This window comes from Hyla sarda, chromosome 3 (assembly GCF_029499605.1).
Source record: "Hyla sarda isolate aHylSar1 chromosome 3, aHylSar1.hap1, whole genome shotgun sequence".
Lineage (NCBI taxonomy): Eukaryota > Metazoa > Chordata > Amphibia > Anura > Hylidae > Hyla > Hyla sarda.
Window position 1 is genome coordinate 441,551,202 of NC_079191.1, and position 21,177 is coordinate 441,572,378.

The following is a 21,177-nucleotide window of genomic DNA, read 5'->3' on the forward strand; positions in this document are numbered from 1 at the left end:
CTATTATTTTCGGTCAATACGATGTGATAAAATGTAAGATCCGTCCTCGCGCCAAGAATCCTCGTGCGCTGTGCGCGTCTGGAGCCTGGGCGCTTGGCTCGGGTCCGTCGCAGGGAGCAGAGCGGGGGCCTCTCCACAAGCCCCTTATACCGTCTGCTGTAATGAGGGCTTTTTTTACTACGTGCTAAGATAAATAATCCAAGAGCGTCGCTCGTAAACCCGGCTCCTTGCGGGCAGATGTTTCCACTTTCTGCAATATTTTCCTTTTTAATTTTTTGTGTGTCATTTCTTAGTTTTAATTTATTTAACACGTTTGCTACATTGTATTAATCTATGTATCTCCCAAACGTAGACTCTTAGGCTGCGTTCACACGGCCGTCTAGACCCGTCCCGTTCTTCTCCCGTCAAAAATAAAAAACGGGCAATAACGGATGCAAATGGATGTCATCCATTTGTATCCGTTATTGTTCAGTTAATTAACCAAAAAATAAGTTTGTTTTTTTTTGTTCTGAGCATGCTCAGTAGTAAAAGTGGATGCAAACGGATGACATTAAAGGCTCATCCGTTTTCCATAGACTTCAATGTTAAATTTACTGTATCCGTTTTTTCTTCCGTTTTTTTAACAGAAGAAAAAATACCGCATGTGCCGTTTTTTCTGCTGCCAAAAAAATGGAAATGAGTGCAGACGGGTACAAACGGATGTAAACGGATTGTAAAAAAATTCCCATTGACATGAATGGGATTTTTTGTAAAACCGTTTTTAATCTCTTTACAGCCTGCAAGAACGGAACCGAAATGGGGATAAAAAAAAAAAACGGGACAGACGGCCGTATGAACGCACCCTTAAAGGGGTACTCCGCCCCTAGACATCTTATCCCCTTTCCAAAGGATAGAGGATAAGATGTCTCATCGCTGGGGTCCTGCGACTGGGGCCCCCCAGTGATCTCCCTGCTGCACCCGGCATTCGTTTAGAGCGTCGAGTGCAGCGCCGCAGGGTTGTGACGTCACCGTCACACCCCGCTCGTGACCTCACAGCAACGCCCACTCCCATAGACTTGCATTGAGGGGGCGTGGCCATGATGTCACGAGCGAGGCGTGACTGTGACGTCACGTGCCTCAGCCCCGCATCGCCAGTCATCCGGCGCGGAGCGAAGTTTGCTCCGTGCACCGGATGTCTGTGGTGCCGCAGCCGAGAACTGAAATAATTGGAGGAGTCCATGTTGCTTCATGTTACCTCTGATCAGATGACTGATCTGTTTGTTTGTTTGTTTTTTATGGCGCAGGTCAACTGTGTTGTAATGAGAGGGTTAAATGAAGATGAGCTCCTGGACTTTGTCGCGCTCACGGAGAAGCAGCCGCTTGACGTGCGATTCATTGAGTACATGCCTTTTGATGGTGAGTGCGGTGTGTACGTTACAGTTAAGGTTTGGTCAATGTCTGCCGCTGCTACAGAGAGAAGTGGGATTTTTTTCACCCCCCGCGATCTCCTTACAGCATCGGGTGCAGCGCTGGAGGCTCGTGATGTCACGGCACGCCCCCTCAATGCAAGTCTATGGGAGGGGGCGTGACTGACGTCACGCCCCCTCCCATAGACTTGCATTGAGGGGGCATGGCTGTGACGTCACAAGCCTCCGCCCCGCATCGCCGTCAGGGAGCGAAGTTCACTCCGTGCACCGGATGTCTGGGGTGAGCAGCCGAGGACCCCCACGATGAGACATCTTATTCCCTTTCCTTTGTATAGGATATAAGATTTCTAGGGGCAGAGAACCCCTTTAAATGGGCTGCAGAGGATACTAAGGGGTTAATGAATTTCTCAGACCCACAGCCCATTCTATACACATATTCTTACTAAAGGTCCATGATTAGAATATTCCATTATCTTGTTGATGGTTTCCAGTTACATAAATATTGTTTTGCTCTTTACAATGACGTTGTAAATTTAACCAAAAATGGAGCATCCCTTTAATACAGAAGGGAGTGATATGGGAGGTGTCTGTTGTACCGCGTCTTCTCTTCTGTCCCTGAGGATCAGCTGGATCCTTCTTCGTATTTTCAGCGGCTCAGGAACAAACACAAGTCCGCGCCATTATTTCTTCTCCTAAATGTCTTTTTCTCCTAAATGTGTTTTGCTACAAGGCCTTAAAAATTCTGTTCAAGAGATGAACATACTTAGGGCTGCAACTAACGATTATTTGTAAAAATCGATTAGTTGGTACGAATAATTAATGAAGCCGATAAAAAAAAAAAAAAATACGGGGTAAGGGGACCAGGGAAGGGTTAACAGGAGGAAGTAAGGACTGCATTGTGAAGAGGGGGGAAAAGAGAGGGGACCGCACCTGAAGGGTTAATGGGGTAAACGAGTGGAGACAGCACCTGAAGGGTTAACGGGGGTCTGTTTCCTGCAATGTCAGGATCAGAGGCTTCTTGTCACCGGAGGCGCCGAGGACAAGGAGGCCGTGCCGGCTTCCATCACTCTAGGCCAGAGATGGCGCAGTCAGCATCTTTAGAAAGGCACCGAAGAGTAAGGAGAGGCACCGGAGGGTAAGGAGAGACACCGGAGGGTAAGGAGAGGCACCGGAGGGTAAGGAGAGACACCGGAGGGTAAGGAGAGGCACCGGAGGGTAAGGAGAGGCACCGGAGGGTAAGGAGAGGCACCGGAGGGTAAGGAGAGGCACCGGAGGGTAAGGAGAGGCACCGGAGGGTAAGGAGAGGCACCGGAGGGTAAGGAGAGACACCGGAGGGTAAGGAGAGGCGCCGGAGGGTAAGGAGAGGCGCCGGAGGGTAAGGAGAGGCGCCGGAGGGTAAGGAGAGGCACCGGAGGGTAAGGAGAGGCACCGGAGGGTAAGGAGAGGCACCGGAGGGTAAGGAGAGGCACCGGAGGGTAAGGAGAGGCGCCGGAGGGTAAGGAGAGGCGCCGGAGGCTAAGGAGAGACGCCGGAGGGTAGGGAGAGGCACCGGAGGGTAAGGAGAGGCGCCGGAGGGGTAAGGAGAGGCGCCGGAGGGGTAAGGAGAGGCGCCGGAGGGGTAAGGAGAGGCGCCGGAGGGGTAAGGAGAGGCGCCGGAGGGGTAAGGAGAGGCGCCGGAGGGGTAAGGAGAGGCGCCGGAGGGTGAGGAGAGGCGCCGGAGGGTGAGGAGAGGCGCCGGAGGGTGAGGAGAGGCACCGGAGGGTAGGGAGAGACACCAGAAACATCGAAGGGTGAGGAGAAGCACCGAAGGGGTAAGGAGAGGCGCCGGAGTATAGTGAGTACAGCTCTGGAGTATAATACAGGATATAACTCAGGATCAATACAGGATAAGTAATGTAATGTACGTACACGGTGACCTCACCAGCAGAATAGTGAGTGCAGCTCTGGGGTGTAATACAGGATATAACTCAGGATCAGTACAGGATAAGTAATGTAATGTATGTACACAGTGACCTCACCAGCAGAATAGTGAGTACAGCTTTGGAGTATAATACAGGATATAACTCAGGATCAGTACAGGATAAGTAATGTAATGTATGTACACAGTGACCTCACCAGCAGAATAGTGAGTACAGCTCTGGAGTATAATACAGGATATAACTCAGGATCAGTACAGGATAAGTAATGTAATGTATGTACACAGTGACCACACCAGCAGAATAGTGAGTACAGCTCTGGGGTATAATACAGGATATAACTCAGGATCAGTACAGGATAAGTAATGTAATGTATGTACACAGTGATCTCACCAGCAGAATAGTGAGTACAGCTCTGGAGTATAATACAGGATATAACTCAGGATCAGTACAGGATAAGTAATGTAATGTATATACACAGTGACCTCACCAGCAGAATAGTGAGTACAGCTCTGGAGTATAATACAGGATATAATTCCTGTCCTCTATTACAGGCAACAAGTGGAACTTCAAGAAGATGGTGAGTTACCAGGAAATGTTGGACACAATTCGTCAGAAGTGGCCGGAGCTAGAGAAGGTCCCAACTGAGATAGACAGCACCTCCAAGGTACAGGGGGCGCTGTAACCTCTATAATATGTGACTTTATAGTGTATACATTGTTCTGGGGTGTTTATTCTCCTTCTCCCCATAGAAGGCCTAGAGCAGTGTTTCCCCACCAGGGTGCCTGCAGCTGTGGACAAACTACAACTCCCAGCATGCCCGGACAGCCTTTGGCTGTCCGTGCATGCTGGGAGTTGTAGTTTGGCCACAGCTGGAGGCACTCTAGTTGGGTAACACTGGTATAGAGCATATATTGCGGGTCCTGGTTCATGAATATAATGATTCAGTGAAGACTGACACTTCTACAGGCAGAGCAGAATCAGGGCCAATGTCATAGCATAGCTTTATATGTTGTCAGGGTCTGTAGAAAGTTGGATAACCCCCCCCCCCCCTTCCAATATCTCATACTTCTTGCATTGCTGGATAATATTTGTGTACCGTGCTCTGTTTTAGGCCTTCAGGGTGCCGGGCTTCCAGGGGCAGATCGGCTTCATCACCTCCATGTCTGATCACTTCTGCGGCTCCTGCAATCGGCTGCGGATCACGGCCGACGGGAATCTCAAGGTGCGTTCACCATCATCAGGGATCGGGCGTGTTTATTACTCCACTCACTATTACATGAGAGGGCACTTTTAGTTAGTGTTTTGTATATTCTTATGAATTGTAAATACAGCTCTGGATGTGACTGGAGTATAAGAATAGTGAATGCAGCTCGTGATGTGACCGGAGTATAAGAATAGTGAATACAGCTCTGGAGGTGACACGAGTATAAGAAAAGTGAATGCAGCTCTGGAGGTGACACGAGTATAAGAAAAGTGAATGCAGCTCTGGAGGTGACTGGAGTATAAGAATAGTGAATACAGGTCTGGAGGTGACTGGAGTATAAGAATAGTGAATACAGCTTTGGATGTGACTGGAGTATAAGAATAGTGAATACAGCTCTGGAGGTGACTGGAGTATAAGAATAGTGAATACAGCTCTGGAGGTGACTGGAATATAAGAATAGTGAATACAGCTCTGAATGTGACTGGGTATAAGAATAGTGAATACAGCTCTATATGTGACTGGAGTATAAGAATAGTGAATACAGCTTTGGAGGTGACTGGAGTATAAGAATAGTGAATACAGCTCTGGAGGTGACTGGAGTATAAGAATAGTGAATACAGCTCTGGAGGTGACACGAGTATAAGAATAGTGAATGCAGCTCTGGAGGTGACTGGGGTATAAGAATAGTGAATACAGGTCTGGAGGTGACTGGAGTATAAGAATAGTGAATACAGCTCTGGAGGTGACTGGAGTATAAGAATAGTGAATACAGCTCTGGAGGTGACTGGAGTATAAGAATAGTGAATGCAGCTCTGGAGGTGACTGGAGTATAAGAATAGTGAATGCAGCTCTGGATGTGACTGGATTATAAGAATAGTGAATACAGCTCTGGAGGTGACTGGAGTATAAGAATAGTGAATACAGCTCTGGAGGTGACTGGAGTATAAGAATAATGAATACAGCTCTGGATGTGACTGGAGTATAAGAATAGTGAATACAGCTCTGGAGGTGACTGGAGTATAAGAATAGTGAATACAGCTATGGAGGTGACTGGAGTATAAGAATAGTGAATGCAGCTCTGGAGGTGACTGGAGTATAAGAATAGTGAATACAGCTCTGGAGGTGACTGGAGTATAAGAATAATGAATACAGCTCTGGAGGTGACTGGAGTATAAGAATAATGAATACAGCTCTGGATGTGACTGGAGTATAAGAATAGTGGATACAGCTCTGGATGTGACTGGAGCATAGGATATTATTGGGGAAACAGATAGAAGTATGTAAGTGTGGATGTAATGCTACGAAAAGTAAAAATTATGAATGCAGCTTTGGATATTACTGCAGCTCTGGATGTATCTAGAGCATTAGATAAACTATACCTGGAGATAAGTAAAGGTTTATTACACTCTCCTCTCTCAGGTTTGTCTCTTTGGGAACGCGGAGGTGTCTCTCAGAGACCGGCTGCGTATGGGGGCGAGTGAGGAGGAGCTGAAACAAGTCATCGGGGCGGCTGTAGGGCGTAAGAAGAAGCAACATGCGGGTGAGCTGACTGTCCACTGCATTGTCCGGATGGTTTGTTGCAATGTGTTAGTGCAGGTAAAACTGTATCAGAGGAGACACTGCAGGGAAGGGCCCCCCCCCCCCCCCCCTGATAATAATAATGGTGCCGTCCTCTTCTGTCCTGCAGGAATGTTCAACATCTCCCAGATGAAGAATCGTCCAATGATCCTGATCGGTGGGTGAAAAAACCTGTACGTACGGGGGGGGGGTCACATACTTATCTGCTACATTACAGAATCTGACATCTAATGTATTTTATTACTTACGGAAACAATCAATAAGCAGCAGATCTTATTATAACTTGTGTGAACACCCAGGACGGCAACACATAGATCAGTGTACTGAAAGTTATCACTGTGGTGTTACATAGGACTGCAGGTCACATCTACTACATTATCTGTACTCAGAGAGTTATCACTGTGTTATCTGTGGTGTTACATAGGACTGCAGGTCACATCTATACATTATCTGTACTCAGAGAGTTATCACTGTGTTATCTGTGGTGTTACATAGGACTGCAGGTCACATCTACTACATTATCTGTACTCAGAGAGTTATCACTGTTATCTGTGGTGTTACATAGGACTGCAGGTCACATCTATACATTATCTGTAGTCAGAGAGTTATCACTGTGTTATCTGTGGTGTTACATAGGACTGCAGGTCACATCTATACATTATCTGTACTCAGAGAGTTATCACTGTGTTATCTGTGGTGTTACATAGGACTGCAGGTCACATCTACTACATTATCTGTACTCAGAGAGTTATCACTGTTATCTGTGGTGTTACATAGGACTGCAGGTCACATCTATACATTATCTGTAGTCAGAGAGTTATCACTGTTATATGTGGTGTTACATAGGACTGCAGGTCACATCTATACATTATCTGTACTCAGAGAGTTATCACTGTTATCTGTGGTGTTACATAGGACTGCAGGTCACATCTATACATTATCTGTACTCAGAGAGTTATCACTGTTATCTGTGGTGTTACATAGGACTGCAGGTCACATCTATACATTATCTGTAGTCAGAGAGTTATCACTGTTATCTGTGGTGTTACATAGGACTGCAGGTCACATATATATTGTAATCTGTTGCACTCCAGCACTTTGGAGTCTCGCAGTCACTTGGAATAATTTCAGGGCTATAAACTTTTATTTCTAAATATTTTGGAAAGGCGCTGAACTCCCGACCACGAATTATCTTAATGATATCTCAGCGCTGACACTAAAAATACCTTGTGGTCTTGGAGAATGAAAAACACGTCCCAGAATCCATTATCTCACAGCAGAATCAGCGCGGCCGAGCGCTCAACAAATTATTTTGGAGGGTGGAGACTGGGGGGCGGCGCAGGGATGTTGGAGGGGGCGGGGCATCACAGGGGTGGGGCCCAATGTCCTAAAAATTCCAATGTAAACTCTAGCACAAAACCAAAAAATAAAGTGGTCAATGAAGCATGGGGGGGGGGGGGGGGGGATAGGCAAACGCTTTGGGCGGTCAGCAGTGCGCCGTATTACACATCGCGCCAATTTATCATCCTAGTAGATTGATACATATGTGAATCACATTATGGCGAATCCAAGTTTACACTATGGTGGTCGCCATTTCTGCAATAATCGCATCATTACCGCAGCTCCTGAAACACTTGATGTTGCCGTATAGGAAGAAACATTGCGGAACAATAGCCAAAATTCCAAGATGGACGGAATTATTTTGATTCTCATGTCGAAGTAAATGTTCCGAACGCTGTTTTCGCAGGGGTTGGCCACACCCCTGGTGACATCACGGCCACGCTCCCTCAATGCAAGTCTATGGGAGGGGGTGTGACGGCCGTCACGTCACCTCCTATTGACTTGCATTGAGGGGGCATGGCCGTGATGTCACCAGGGGCGTGGCCGACCCCCGCAGCGTGGAAACAGCGTTCGGAACATTTACTTCCGAACGCTGGCAAGTTGAGTACCCCTTTAAGGTCCCTGGTGAGTGGTGGTAATGTCAAGTGTTTCTGGTGTCCAAATGGTGCCATAGCTGTAAGGTTATGATGTGGATGTCACATGGCCGAGTAACCTTTGGATGTTTTCATTATATATATTGTTTTCTTTGCCATCTTTGCCCCCCCCCCCGGCTGCCATCTTTCCCGCCCCCCTCCTGGCTGCCATCTTTTTTTCCCCCCTGGCTGCCATCTTTTTTTTCCCCCTGGCTGCCATCTTCCATCCCCCCCCTGCTGCCATCTTTTCCCTCCCCCGGCTTCCATCTCCCCCCCCCCCCCCCCCCCCCCGGGCTGCCATCTGACCACAACAGTGGAGATAACTGGTTATAGTAAATCCCCGTAGACCAGCGCCCATAAAGAAAGATAATGGGGGGATCACTGGGAATTATTTGTTTTCTGCGATTCTCCACCCTGTCAATGGACGGTCACCCCTCCTTCCTTACATTCATGCATTCTGGGGGGGCGGCCAGTGCTCCCTTTTGGTCAGATGTTTTTATTGGACCCATAAGAGGGGGGGTTGGAATTCTTGTCTTGTCTTACTCTTAGCTGAGGGCACGGAGGACGCTCGTAAATCTGCCGCCGAGGCCCCAAGAATGATCATTCCAGGAATCCAATTTTTAGAAACATCCTTGTGTCAAGGCCTCTAATTAGATTAGTAGTAGAGACTCTGTATAAATACAGAGTGTGTGTGTATATATATAATGTGTGTGTGTGTGTGTGTATATATATATATATATATATGTATATATATATATATATATATATATATATATAATATAGCAACAGCAACAGAAGAATACAGCAGCACACTGCCAGCACAAGGATATAGGTGAAACATGAACATGCAGATAAAACATGGAGACTATACAGCTATGGTGTAATAGATGCAAATGTGAAACTATGAAATAGTGAGGCACTTAGCTCGCAAATTTGTCTCCGCCGGCGGTCAAATAGCTTGGACCGTCCCACCCGCCGGCAGAGACAAATTTGCGAGCTAAGTGCCTCACTATTTCATAGTTTCACATTTGCATCTATTACCCCATAGCTGTATAGCTCTCCATGTTTTATCTGCATGTTCATGTTTCACCAATATCCTTGTGCTGGCAGTGTGCTGCTGCATTCTTCTGTTGCTGTATATCTAGCCTAGTAGCGTGCACCTGTAGGCCAGGTCCATATAATAGTTTGGTATCAACTAAAGCGCTGGCTGACTTATTATTTGTCTATATATATATATATATAATCTACAGTCATGGCCATAAATGTTGTTACCCCGGAAATTTTTCTAGAAAATGAAGTATTTCTCACAGAAAAGGATTGCAGTAACACATGTTTATTCCCTTTGTGTGTATTGGAACTAAACCAAAAAAGGGAGGAAAAAAAGCAAATTGGACACAATGTCACCAAACTCCAAAAATGGGCTGGACAAAATTATTGGCACCCTTTCAAAATTGTGGATAAATAAGATTGTTTCAAGCATGTGATGCTACTTTATACTCACCTGGGGCAAGTAACAGGTGTGGGCAATATAAACATCACACCTGAAAGCAGATAAAAAGGAGAGAAGTTCACTTAGTCTTTGCATTGTGAGTCTGTGTGTGCGCCACACTAAGCACGAACAACAGAAAGAGGAGAAGAGAACTGTCTGAGGACTTGAGAACCAAAATTGTGGAAAAATATCAACAATCTCAAGGTTACAAGTCCATCTCCAGAGATCTAGATTTGCCTTTGTCCACAGTGCGGAACATTATCAAGAAGTTTGCAACACATGGCCCTGTAGATAATCTCCTTGGGCGAGGACGGAAGAAAAAAATTGATGAAAGGTGTCAACGCAGGATAGTCCGGATGGTGGATAAGCAGCCCCAAACAAGTTCCACAGATATTCAAGTTGTCCTGCAGGCTCAGGGAGAATCAGTGTCAGTGCGAACTATATGTCGACATTTAAATGAAATGAAACGCTATGGAGGAGACCCAGGAGGACCCCACTATGGAGGAGACCCAGGAGGATCCCACTATGGAGGAGACCCAGGAGGATCCCACTATGGAGGAGACCCAGGAGGATCCCACTATGGAGGAGACCCAGGAGGACCCCACTATGGAGGAGACCCAGGAGGACCCCACTATGGAGGAGACCCAGGAGGACCCCACTATGGAGGAGACCCAGGAGGACCCCACTATGGAGGAGACCCAGGAGGACCCCACTATGGAGGAGACCCAGGAGGATCCCACTATGGAGGAGACCCAGGAGGATCCCACTATGGAGGAGACCCAGGAGGATCCCACTATGGAGGAGACCCAGGAGGATCCCACTATGGAGGAGACCCAGGAGGACCCCACTATGGAGGAGACCCAGGAGGACCCCACTGCTGACACAGAGACATAAAAAAAGTAAGACTACATTTTGCCAAAATAAACTTGAGCAACCAAAATCCTTCTGGGAAAACGTCTTGTGGACAGATGAGACCAAGATAGAGCTTTTTGGTAAAGCCCATCATTCTAGTGTTTACCGAAAACGGAATGAGGCCTACAAAGAAAAGAACACAGTACCTACAGTGACATATGGTGGAGGTCAGTGATGTTTTGGGGTTGCTTTTCTGCCTCTGGCACTGGGGGGCTTTGAATGTGTACAAGACATCATGAAATCTGAGGATTACCAATGGATTTTGGGTCGCACTGTACAGCCCAGTGTCAGAAAGCTGGGTTTGTGTCGGAGATCTTGGGTCTTCCAGCAGGACAATGACCCCCAAACATACGTCAAAAAGACCCCAGAAATGGATGACAACAAAGCGCCGGAGAGTTCTGAAGTGTCAGCAATGAGTCCAGATCTAAATCCCATTGATCACCTGTGGAGAGATCTTAAAATTACTGTTGGGAAAAGGCGCCTTCCAATAAGAGACCGGGAGCAGTTTGTAAAGGAAGAGTGGTCCAACATTCCGGCTGAGAGGTGTAAGAAGCTTATTGATGGTTATAGGAAGAGTGGTCCAACATTCCGGCTGAGAGGTGTAAGAAGCTTATTGATGGTTATAGGAAGAGTGGTCCAACATTCCGGCTGAGAGGTGTAAGAAGCTTATTGATGGTTATAGGAAGAGTGGTCCAACATTCCGGCTGAGAGGTGTAAGAAGCTTATTGATGGTTATAGGAAGAGTGGTCCAACATTCCGGCTGAGAGGTGTAAGAAGCTTATTAATGGCTATAGGAAGAGTGGTCCAACATTCCGGCTGAGAGGTGTAAGAAGCTTATTGATGGTTATAGGAAGTGACTGATTTCAGTTGTTTTTTCCAAAGGGTGTGCAACCAAATATTAATTTAAGGGTGCCAATCATTTTGTCCAGACCATTTTTGGAGTTTGGTGACATTATGTCCAATTTGCTTCTTTTTCCTCCTTTTTTGGTTTAGTTCCAATACACACAAAGGGAATAAACATGTGTATAGCAAAACATGTGTTACTGTTAATTTTCAGGGGTGCCAACATTTACGGCCATGACTGTGTGTGTGTGTGTGTGTGTGTGTATATGTGTGTATATATATATATATATATATATATATATATATATATATATATATATATATATATATATATAATGTATGTATGTATATATATATATATATATATATATATATATATATATATATATATATATATATATTATGGGTCTCTTATCATCACAGAATTTAATTCCTCGAGTGCAGTGTTTCCCAACCAAAGTGCCTTCAGCTGTTGCAAAACTACAACTCTCAGCATGTTGGGAGTTGTAGTTTTGCAACAGTTGGAGGCACTCTGGTTGAAAAACATGGCACTCTTGTTGAAAATATGTCTAGCAGTGTATGGTGGAGAATGTAGTGATTTGTACAAGATGCTTCACAGTATTCACATCCTGGTCTAGATGACAATACATCTCCCAGAATGTCTAATAGCAGAGTATAGGAATTAGCTGTTAAGGAGGTGTCAGACCTGATAAGTGCAGCCTGGTTACATGTGCGTGTACAAAATGTAGTAGATGTTACAGATCACTTAGGTTAGATTGTCCAATAAATGGCATAAATGAATAACAAATACTGCTCCCCCATACAGAAGAATGTAGTTACTATCATTATTTTATATTACTATAATACTTCTATAATACAGCTTCTATATACAAGAATATAACTACTATAATACTGCTCCTATATACAAGAATATAACTGCTATAATACTGCTCCTATATACAAGAATATAACTACTATAATACTACTCCTATATACAAGAATATAACTACTATAATACTACTCCTATATGCAAGAATATAACTACTATACTACTGCCTCCCATATACAAGAATATAACTACTATAATACGGTCTCCCATATACAAGAATATAACTACTATTATACGGTCTCCCATATACAAGAATATAACTACTATAATACGGTCTCCCATATACAAGAATATAACTACTATTATACGGTCTCCCATATACAAGAATATAACTACTATAATACGGTCTCCCATATACAAGAATATAACTACTATAATACGGTCTCCCATATACAAGAATATAACTACTATAATACTGCCTCCTATATACAAGATTATAACTACTATAATACTGCTCCTATATACAAGAATATAACTACTATAATACTGCTCCTATATACAAGACTATAACTACTATAATACTGCCCCTATATACAAGACAATAACTACTATAATACTGTTTCCCATGTACAAGAATATACCTACTATAATACTGCTCCTGTATACAAGAATATAACTACTATAATACTGCTCCTATATACAAGAATATAACTACTATAATACTGCCTCCTATATACAAGAATATAACTACTATAATACTGCCTCCTATATACAAGAATATAACTACTATAATACTGCCTCCTATATACAAGAATATAACTACTATAATACTGCCTCCTATATACAAGAATATAACTACTATAATACTGCCTCCTATATACAAGAATATAACTACTATAATACTGCCTCCTATATACAAGAATATAACTACTATAATACTGCCTCCTATATACAAGAATATAACTACTATAATACTGCCTCCTATATACAAGAATATAACTACTATAATACTGCCTCCTATATACAAGAATATAACTACTATAATACTGCCTCCTATATACAAGAATATAACTACTATAATACTGCCTCCTATATACAAGAATATAACTACTATAATACTGCCTCCTATATACAAGAATATAACTACTATAATACTGCTCCTATATAGAAGAATATAACTACTATAATACTGTCCCCTATATAAAAGATTATAACTACTATAATACTGCCTCCTATATACAAGAATATAACTACTATAATACTGCCTCCTATATACAAGATTATAACTACTATAATACTGCTCCTATATAGAAGAATATAACTACTATAATACTGCTCCTATATACAAGAATATAGCTACTATAATACTGCCTCCTATATACAAGAATATAGCTACTATAATACTGCTCCTATATACAAGAATATAGCTACTATAACACTGCTCCTATATACAAGAATATAGCTACTATAATACTGCTCCTATATACAAGAATATAACTACTATAATACTGTCTCCTATATACAAGAATATAACTACTATAATACTGTTCCTATATACAAGAAGATAACTACTATAATACTGCTCCTATATAAAAGAATATAACTACTATAATACTGCTCTATATACAAGAATATAACTACTATAATACTGCCTTTTGTTATGATGGATTATAACTCTTGTTTTCCGTATTTTCCAGACTCCCCTCCCTCGTTGCACCTTCCATATGGGAGAACTTCTCGTGGCTTTTACTATAATAAGGAACAAATCCGATCCTTTGCTGCTGTTCGTAGACTTGCCACTGGGTGGCGTTCTCTCTGGTCGTTATGGAGCACGAGGAGCGGATATAAGGACTTCCTAGTGTTTGATTTTAGGAGAACTATAGTGAATAATTTGGTGCTTCCGCTGCGCGGTTTGTGCAGTGGCCCCGATCCTTCCGCCCCCCCATCACAGTGCCTTAATACCCCACCGTCTTCCACTGAGACCTTAACTGATACGCACAATGGTTCCCCTTTATCGGGGGCCTCCGAATACCTGACGCACGTTGACCGAGCCGGGAAGGTTCACATGGTCGATGTCGGGGAGAAGTCAAGCACCGGCCGCTCCGCCATTGCCACGGCCGTCATCCGCCTGGGGCCGAAAGTCTTCAGCTTGGTTCAGTCCAACCAAATCATGAAGGGCGATGTTCTCACCGTGGCGCAGATCGCCGGCATCCAGGGTGCCAAACTGACCAGTCAGCTGATTCCTCTGTGCCATAACATTTCCCTGAGCCAGGTCAAGGTGTCTCTGGAGCTTGATGCCCCCAATTTTGCAGCCGTAGTCACGGCGGAGTGTCGCACTCACGGTAAAACCGGAGTGGAGATGGAGGCGCTGACCGCGGCGAGCGTGGCGGCTTTAACAATCTACGACATGTGTAAGGCTGTCACCCACGATATGGTGATCGAAGAGGTCAAGCTTGTCCGCAAAACCGGGGGGCAGCGAGGAGACTTTCAGCGCGGCGAAGGGCGATAACTCATTAATTTTTTTTGCGCTTTAAGGATTCTCAATCATGTAAACTGCTCCAGTCACCTCCAGAGCTGCATTCAAAATTCAGCCATTTAAGGAGTATCCATTAATATTATAGAACAAGAAAGACCTCTTTTAAGGGGTACTCTCCAGGGAACGTTGGGTGTGGGTGATAGTTGTGATGTCATACCACGCCCCTCGTGACCCATGGTGGTTCCCAAAACTATAAAATCCACTTTGATCTAAGTCAAGTGTCGAGGAGGCGGAGCCGAGCAGCTCAGGTGCCACTACCGGTCTCGCCTCCTCATTCATCATTACCTCTCGGACCCTTTTTGATTATAAGCTAAGCCCTGTATGTCAGTCTAGGAGGGGCAGGGAGGTGAGGGTGAGTGAGGAGGCGTGCCAGGCTGTGGCACTTGAGCAGCCCAGCTCCTCCTCCAAGACACTTGGCTAAGAAATAAATAGAAGATTTTATAAGTTTGGCAGCCACCATCAACTCCAGGAAAGGGGCAGCGATTTCTGTAATGCCCCCTACACGATAGCTGAACGCCGGCCCAACCTGCCCGCCAATTTTGGGATCTGGCAGCGCCTTATTCCTCTATATTCACATCCGGAGCTGCGCACAAAATGTTGTTGTCTTCTTGTTTATACACATAAGATGAAAGTTTACAAACGACAATTTTTTGCCAGATATTATGTTCAGGGTCCCAACCTTCCAGTCCATTGGATTTCAATATGTCTGATCCATAGGTGTCTGGCAGCGTCTTTCTGTCTTCTCCCCCATTGGTAACATATAAGCATGCTTGGCTCATATGAGCGTGCATATGTAAGGGAGTTGGGAGGAATAGCTGTCAGTTGGCCAACAGTAAGTGTATGGAAAACCTTAGGATCAATCTGCACTGAGAAACACTACATTTCCCAGAATGCATCACAGCAGAGACTGCTCTACAGACACTGAACCAGCAGAGCGAGATCGACTGCTGTAAGTTCAGCCGCCTCTGGATCAATTGTGAATACTGCTCTGGATGTGACTGGAGTATAAGAATAGTGAATACAGCTCTGGAGGTGACTGGAGTATAAGAATAGTGAATACAGCTCTGGAGGTGACTGGAGTATAAGAATAGTGAATACAGCTCTGGAGGTGACTGGAGGATAAGAATAGTGAATACAGCTCTGGATGTGACTGGAGTATAAGAATAGTGAATGCAGCTCTGGATGTGACTGGAGTGTAAGAATAGTGAATACAGCTCTGGAGGTGACTGGAATATAAGAATAGTGAATACAGCTCTGGATGTGACTGGAGTATAAGAATAGTGAATGCAGCTCTGGATGTGGCTGGAGTATAAGAACAGTGAATACAGCTCTGGAGGTGACTGGAGTATAAGAATAGTGAATACAGCTCTGGAGGTAACTGGACTTTGCAGCTTATGGTGTGAAGTTACTGAAACGTGAGCCTCACCTTAGAGCAATGTGGAAGGACAGAAGAATCTTGTTACATGACTTCCCTGTGACGTCACCGCCTTCCCGGCACGACCTCATCTCATCCTCACTTTCCTACTGGCAGCAGTTTTCTTATTTTTTTATGATAATGTTGCTTTTTCTATGATGATCGGATACATTGTAACCACATTGTTACTCTGTACAATAATAAATGATGTAGTAATTATCTGAGTATACAGATTATGTATGACGGGGGAGGGGGTCAATTAAAGAGAAATTCGGGCCAGGCTCCGACAGTAGTGACCGCACTATACCACATCCTTGGGGGCCGGGCTCAGTCAGTAGTGACCCCACTATACCACATCCTTAGGGGCCAGGCTCAGTCAGTAGTGACTACACTATACCACATCCTTGGGGGCCAGGCTCAGTCAGTAGTGACCCCACTATACCACATCCTTGGGGGCCAGGCTCAGTCAGTAGTGACCCCACTATACCACATCCTTGGGGGCCAGGCTCAGTCAGTAGTGACCCCACTATAACACATCATCGGGGGCCAGGCTCAGTCAGTAGTGACCCCACTATACCACATCCTTGGGGGCCAGGCTCAGTCAGTAGTGACCCCCATTATACCACATCCTTGGGGGCCAGGCTCAGTCAGTAGTGACTACACTATACCACATCCTTGGGGGCCAGGCTCAGTCAGTAGTGACTGCACTATACCACATCCTCGGGGGCCAGGCTCAGTCAGTAGTGACTACACTATACCACATCCTCGGGGGCCGGGCTCACTCAGTAGTGACTACACTATACCACATCCTCGGGGGCCAGGCTCAGTCAGTAGTGACTACACTATACCACATCCTCGGGGGCCAGGCTCAGTCAGTAGTGACTACACTATACCACATCCTCGGGGGCCAGGCTCAGTCAGTAGTGACTACACTATACCACATCCTCGGGGGCCAGGCTCAGTCAGTAGTGACTACACTATACCACATCCTTGGGGGCCAGGCTCAGTCAGTAGTGACTACACTATACCACATCCTTGGGGGCCGGGCTCACTCAGTAGTGACCCCACTATACCACATCCTTGGGGGCCAGGCTCAGTCAGTAGTGCCCCACTATAACACATCCTTGGGGGCCAGGCTCAGTCAGTAGTGACCCCACTATACCACATCCTTTGGGGCCCGGCTCAGTCAGTAGTGACCCCACTATACCACATTCTCGGGGGCCAGGCTCAGTCAGTAGTGACTACACTATACCACATCCTTGGGGGCCAGGCTCAGTCAGTAGTGACCCCACTATACCACATTCTCGGGGGCCAGGCTCAGTCAGTAGTGACTACACTATACCACATCCTTGGGGGCCAGGCTCAGTCAGTAGTGACCCCACTATACCACATCCTTGGGGCCAGGCTCAGTCAGTAGTGACCCCACTATAGCACATCCTTGGGGGCCAGGCTCAGTCAGTAGTGACCCCACTATACCACATCCTTGGGGGCCAGGCTCAGTCAGTAGTGACCCCACTATAACACATCCTCGGGGGCCAGGCTCAGTCAGTAGTGACCCCACTATAACACATCCTTGGGGGCCAGGCTCATACAGTAGTGACCCCACTATAACAGGTGCTCCAGCCCCGGGCTCTGACAGTAGTGACCCACCTAAAACATCCTGGGGGGAGCAAGCTTGGACAGTAGTGACCCCACTATAACACATCCCTTGGGGGTGACCCCACTATAACATATACTCGGAGGCAGAGCCCAGACAGTAATGACCCCACTGTACCACATCCCTGGGGGCCAAGTTCAGACAGTAGTGACCCCACTATAACATTCTCGGGACCAGGTTCACATTGTAGTGTCCCTACTATATCATATCCTCGGGGGCCGAGCCCTCACAGTAGTGACTATAACAGGTCCTCCCAGCCCGGGCTCTGACAATAGTGACCCCACCATAACACATCCTAGGGGGCCAAACTCAGACAATAGTAACCCCACTATAACATCCTGGGGGGCCAAACTCAGATAGTAGGGACCCTACTATAACACATCCTGGGGGGCCAAGCTCAGATAGTAGTGACCCCACTATAACATCCTGGGGGGCCAAGCTCAGATAGTAGTGACCCCACTATAACACATCCTTGGGCCTATGATTCTCCCATCTACCACATACACATCTCCTGCACTGACTCACCTACAGAGTGTGAGTGCTGCGCCATCGCACCTGCCCTGTGTGACTGTAGGCAATTGCGGGGATTAGAGGTGAAAGTGAAAGTCTGACTGTCGAACTTGAGGCCTCTGGATACAATTGCTGCGCACAATAACTAAGATTTTCGTAAGCGTACCTACAGCGCTCACACCTTGCAGTTTCCTTATTTTTATTTTTTTTTTTTTGCAAGGTGACACAACTACATTGTGGGGGACAACTGACTCTTAGGGGGTGGCTATCTACCTATTGGGGGACAACCGACTCCTAGAGGTCAACTATCTACTGAGTGGAAAACAACTAGTTACTGGGGGTATCTGTCTACCTCAGTGTTCTCCAACAGGCATGCTGGTAGTTGTAGTTTTGCAACAGCTGGAAGCACACTGTTGGGAAACACTGGTCTACCTAGTGGGGGACTATCTACCTAGTAGGGATAACTCTCTACACACATTGGGGAGCTATTATGTACTTGCTGGGGGATAACCTTCTAGCCTCGGGGGGGGGGGGGGGGGGGGCAACTACCTACTGTAGACATCTACCCACCAAGGTGGGCATTACCATTTGGGACATTGCAGTTGGGGAAAAGGTGATTGCATTTGAAAACGTGACTAGAAAAAAAAAATCATCATGGCGGCCTGGGCCAGATGGAGAAGAAAAGGGAAGAGAAGAACTCCAATGAGAGAAGACGTCACCTGTGAGTCACTGAGGGTAACAGCACTGTAATCACTGTTCTGCTGGTTCTTACAGCTGTGCCACCTCTCTCGTAGGTTATCTGGGCTCCTGAGACTCATATCTTTCTTTACATCATCATGATCCTTTGCTGGCGGCTCGCTGTGCAATTCACGACCAATGACGTCCCAATTGTGTTAGTGGAGAGACATGCAGGCCATGGTAGCAGGTTTCGGAGGCTGCTCGCAGTAGAACGAGGAGCAAGCAACAAGTGGCATTGTGTTGAAAAACATCTCCTATAGTACAACAGGTAACCCTGTGTAATGTTCACACGTCCGGAATGTCCGCACATAAAATCTGACTCCACACCAATATCCCAGGAGTAGGACCGTTCCCTCGTAAAGGCCTCGTCGTGATGGTGTCCAGAACAATCTATAGTTATTGTTGGATCTGAGACAAGAGCAGAGGATAGACCTTTATTCCAGCCTCCATTACTGAAAAGGATAGACCTTCATTTCAGCCTCCTTTACTGAAGCTGGAAAGACCTTCATTCCAACTTCCATCACTAAGAGGATAGACCTCCATTCCAACCTTCATCACTGAAGAGGATAGACCTCCATTCCAGCCTCCATCACTGAAGAGGATAGACCTCCATTCCAACCTCCATCACTGAAGAGGATAGACCTCCATTCCAGCCTCCATCACTGAAGAGGATAGACCTCCATTCCAACCTTCATCACTGAAGAGGATAGACCTCCTTTCCAACCTTCATCACTGAAGAGTATAGACCTCCATTCCAGCCCCCATCACTGAAGAGGATAGACCTCCATTCCAGCCTCCATCACTGAAGAGGATAGACCTCCATTCCATCTTCCATAACTGAAGAGGATAGACCTTCATTCCAACTTCCATCACTAAGAGGATAGACATCCATTCCAGCCTCCATCACTGAAGAGGATAGACCTCCATTCCAACCTCCATCACTGAAAAGGATAGACCTCCATTCCAACCTTCATCACTGAAGAGGATAGACCTCCATTCCAGCCTTTATCACTGAAGAGGATAGACCTCCATTCCAGCCCCCATCACTGAAGAGGATAGACCTCCATTCCATCTTCCATCACTGAATAAGATAGACCTCCATTCCAGCCTTTATCACTGAAGAGGATAGACCTCCATTCCAGCCCCCATCACTGAAGAGGATAGACCTCCATTCCATCTTCCATCACTGAATAAGATAGACCTCCATTCCAGCCTTTATCACTGAAGAGGATAGACCTCCATTCCAGCCTCCATCACTAAAGAGGATAGACCTCCATTCCAACCTTCATCACTGAAGAGGATAGACCTCCATTCCAGCCCCCATCACTGAAGAGGATAGACCTCCATTCCATCTTCCATCACTGAATAAGATAGACCTCCATTCCAACCTTCATCACTGAAGAGGATAGACCTCCATTCCAGCCTCCGTTGCCGTCTTGCTCTGCACCATGATGGCCTGTGAGATCGGAGGAGTGAGGTCAAAGGACACCTGTAGATAGACGTCTGGGTCATAGCCCAATGTTGTGCAGGTCTTCTGATGGTTTATGTGACACCCTAGGCCTGGTGTATGATGCCAATTTACTCACAAGACAGAATAGATCACTAGGCTTTATTCTTCTCATCTGATGACCCATCCATGTAGAGGTTCTCCTCTGTCTTCCCCTGTTCTCCTCTCTGCTCCCCTGTTCTCCGTTCTCCTCTCTGCTCCTCTGCTCTCCTGTGCTCTCCTCTCTGCGTCTCTGTTCTCCTCTCTTCTCTGTGCTCCTCTCTGCTCCTCTGTTTTTTTTTCTGCTCCTCGGTTCTCTCTGCTCCTCTATTTTCCTCTCTACTCCTCTGTTCTCTGCTACTCTGTTCTCCTCTCTGCTCCTCTGTTCTCCTCTGTGCTCCTCTGCTCCTCTGTTATTTGTTCTCTCTGCTCATCTGTTCTTTTTTCTGCTCTTCTGTTCTCCTCTGTGCTTCTCTCTGCTCCTCTGTTCTCCCCTCTGCTCCTCTGTTCTCCTCTCTGCACCTCTGTTCTCATCTGTGCTCATCTGTTCTCCTCTCTGCTCCTCTGTTCACCTCTGTTTTCCTCTCTGCTCCTATGTTCTCCTTTGTCCTCCTCCGTTCCCCTCTCTGCTCCTGTGTTGTCCTTTCTCCTCCTCTGTTCTCCTCTATTCTCCTCTGTGCTTC

General features: G+C 45.9%; 1 protein-coding gene across 2 annotated transcripts in view; it reads left to right on the forward strand.

The window, feature by feature from the left end:
- MOCS1 (molybdenum cofactor synthesis 1) overlaps positions 1-16,315 on the forward strand; it is a 46,129-nt gene extending 29,814 nt beyond the window's left edge. The window contains exons 6-11 of one of the 2 annotated variants that reach the window (XM_056568631.1): positions 1,284-1,395; positions 3,877-3,989; positions 4,437-4,547; positions 5,949-6,069; positions 6,217-6,264; positions 13,851-16,315. In XM_056568631.1, the coding sequence (XP_056424606.1) occupies positions 1,284-1,395; positions 3,877-3,989; positions 4,437-4,547; positions 5,949-6,069; positions 6,217-6,264; positions 13,851-14,662 (1,317 nt within the window). In that variant the 3' untranslated portion in view covers positions 14,663-16,315. Of the gene's footprint in view, positions 1-1,283; positions 1,396-3,876; positions 3,990-4,436; positions 4,548-5,948; positions 6,070-6,216; positions 6,281-13,850 lie in introns of both variants that reach the window. The other variant, XM_056568632.1, reaches the window with a different exon arrangement.
- The last annotated feature ends 4,862 nt before the right edge of the window (positions 16,316-21,177 follow it).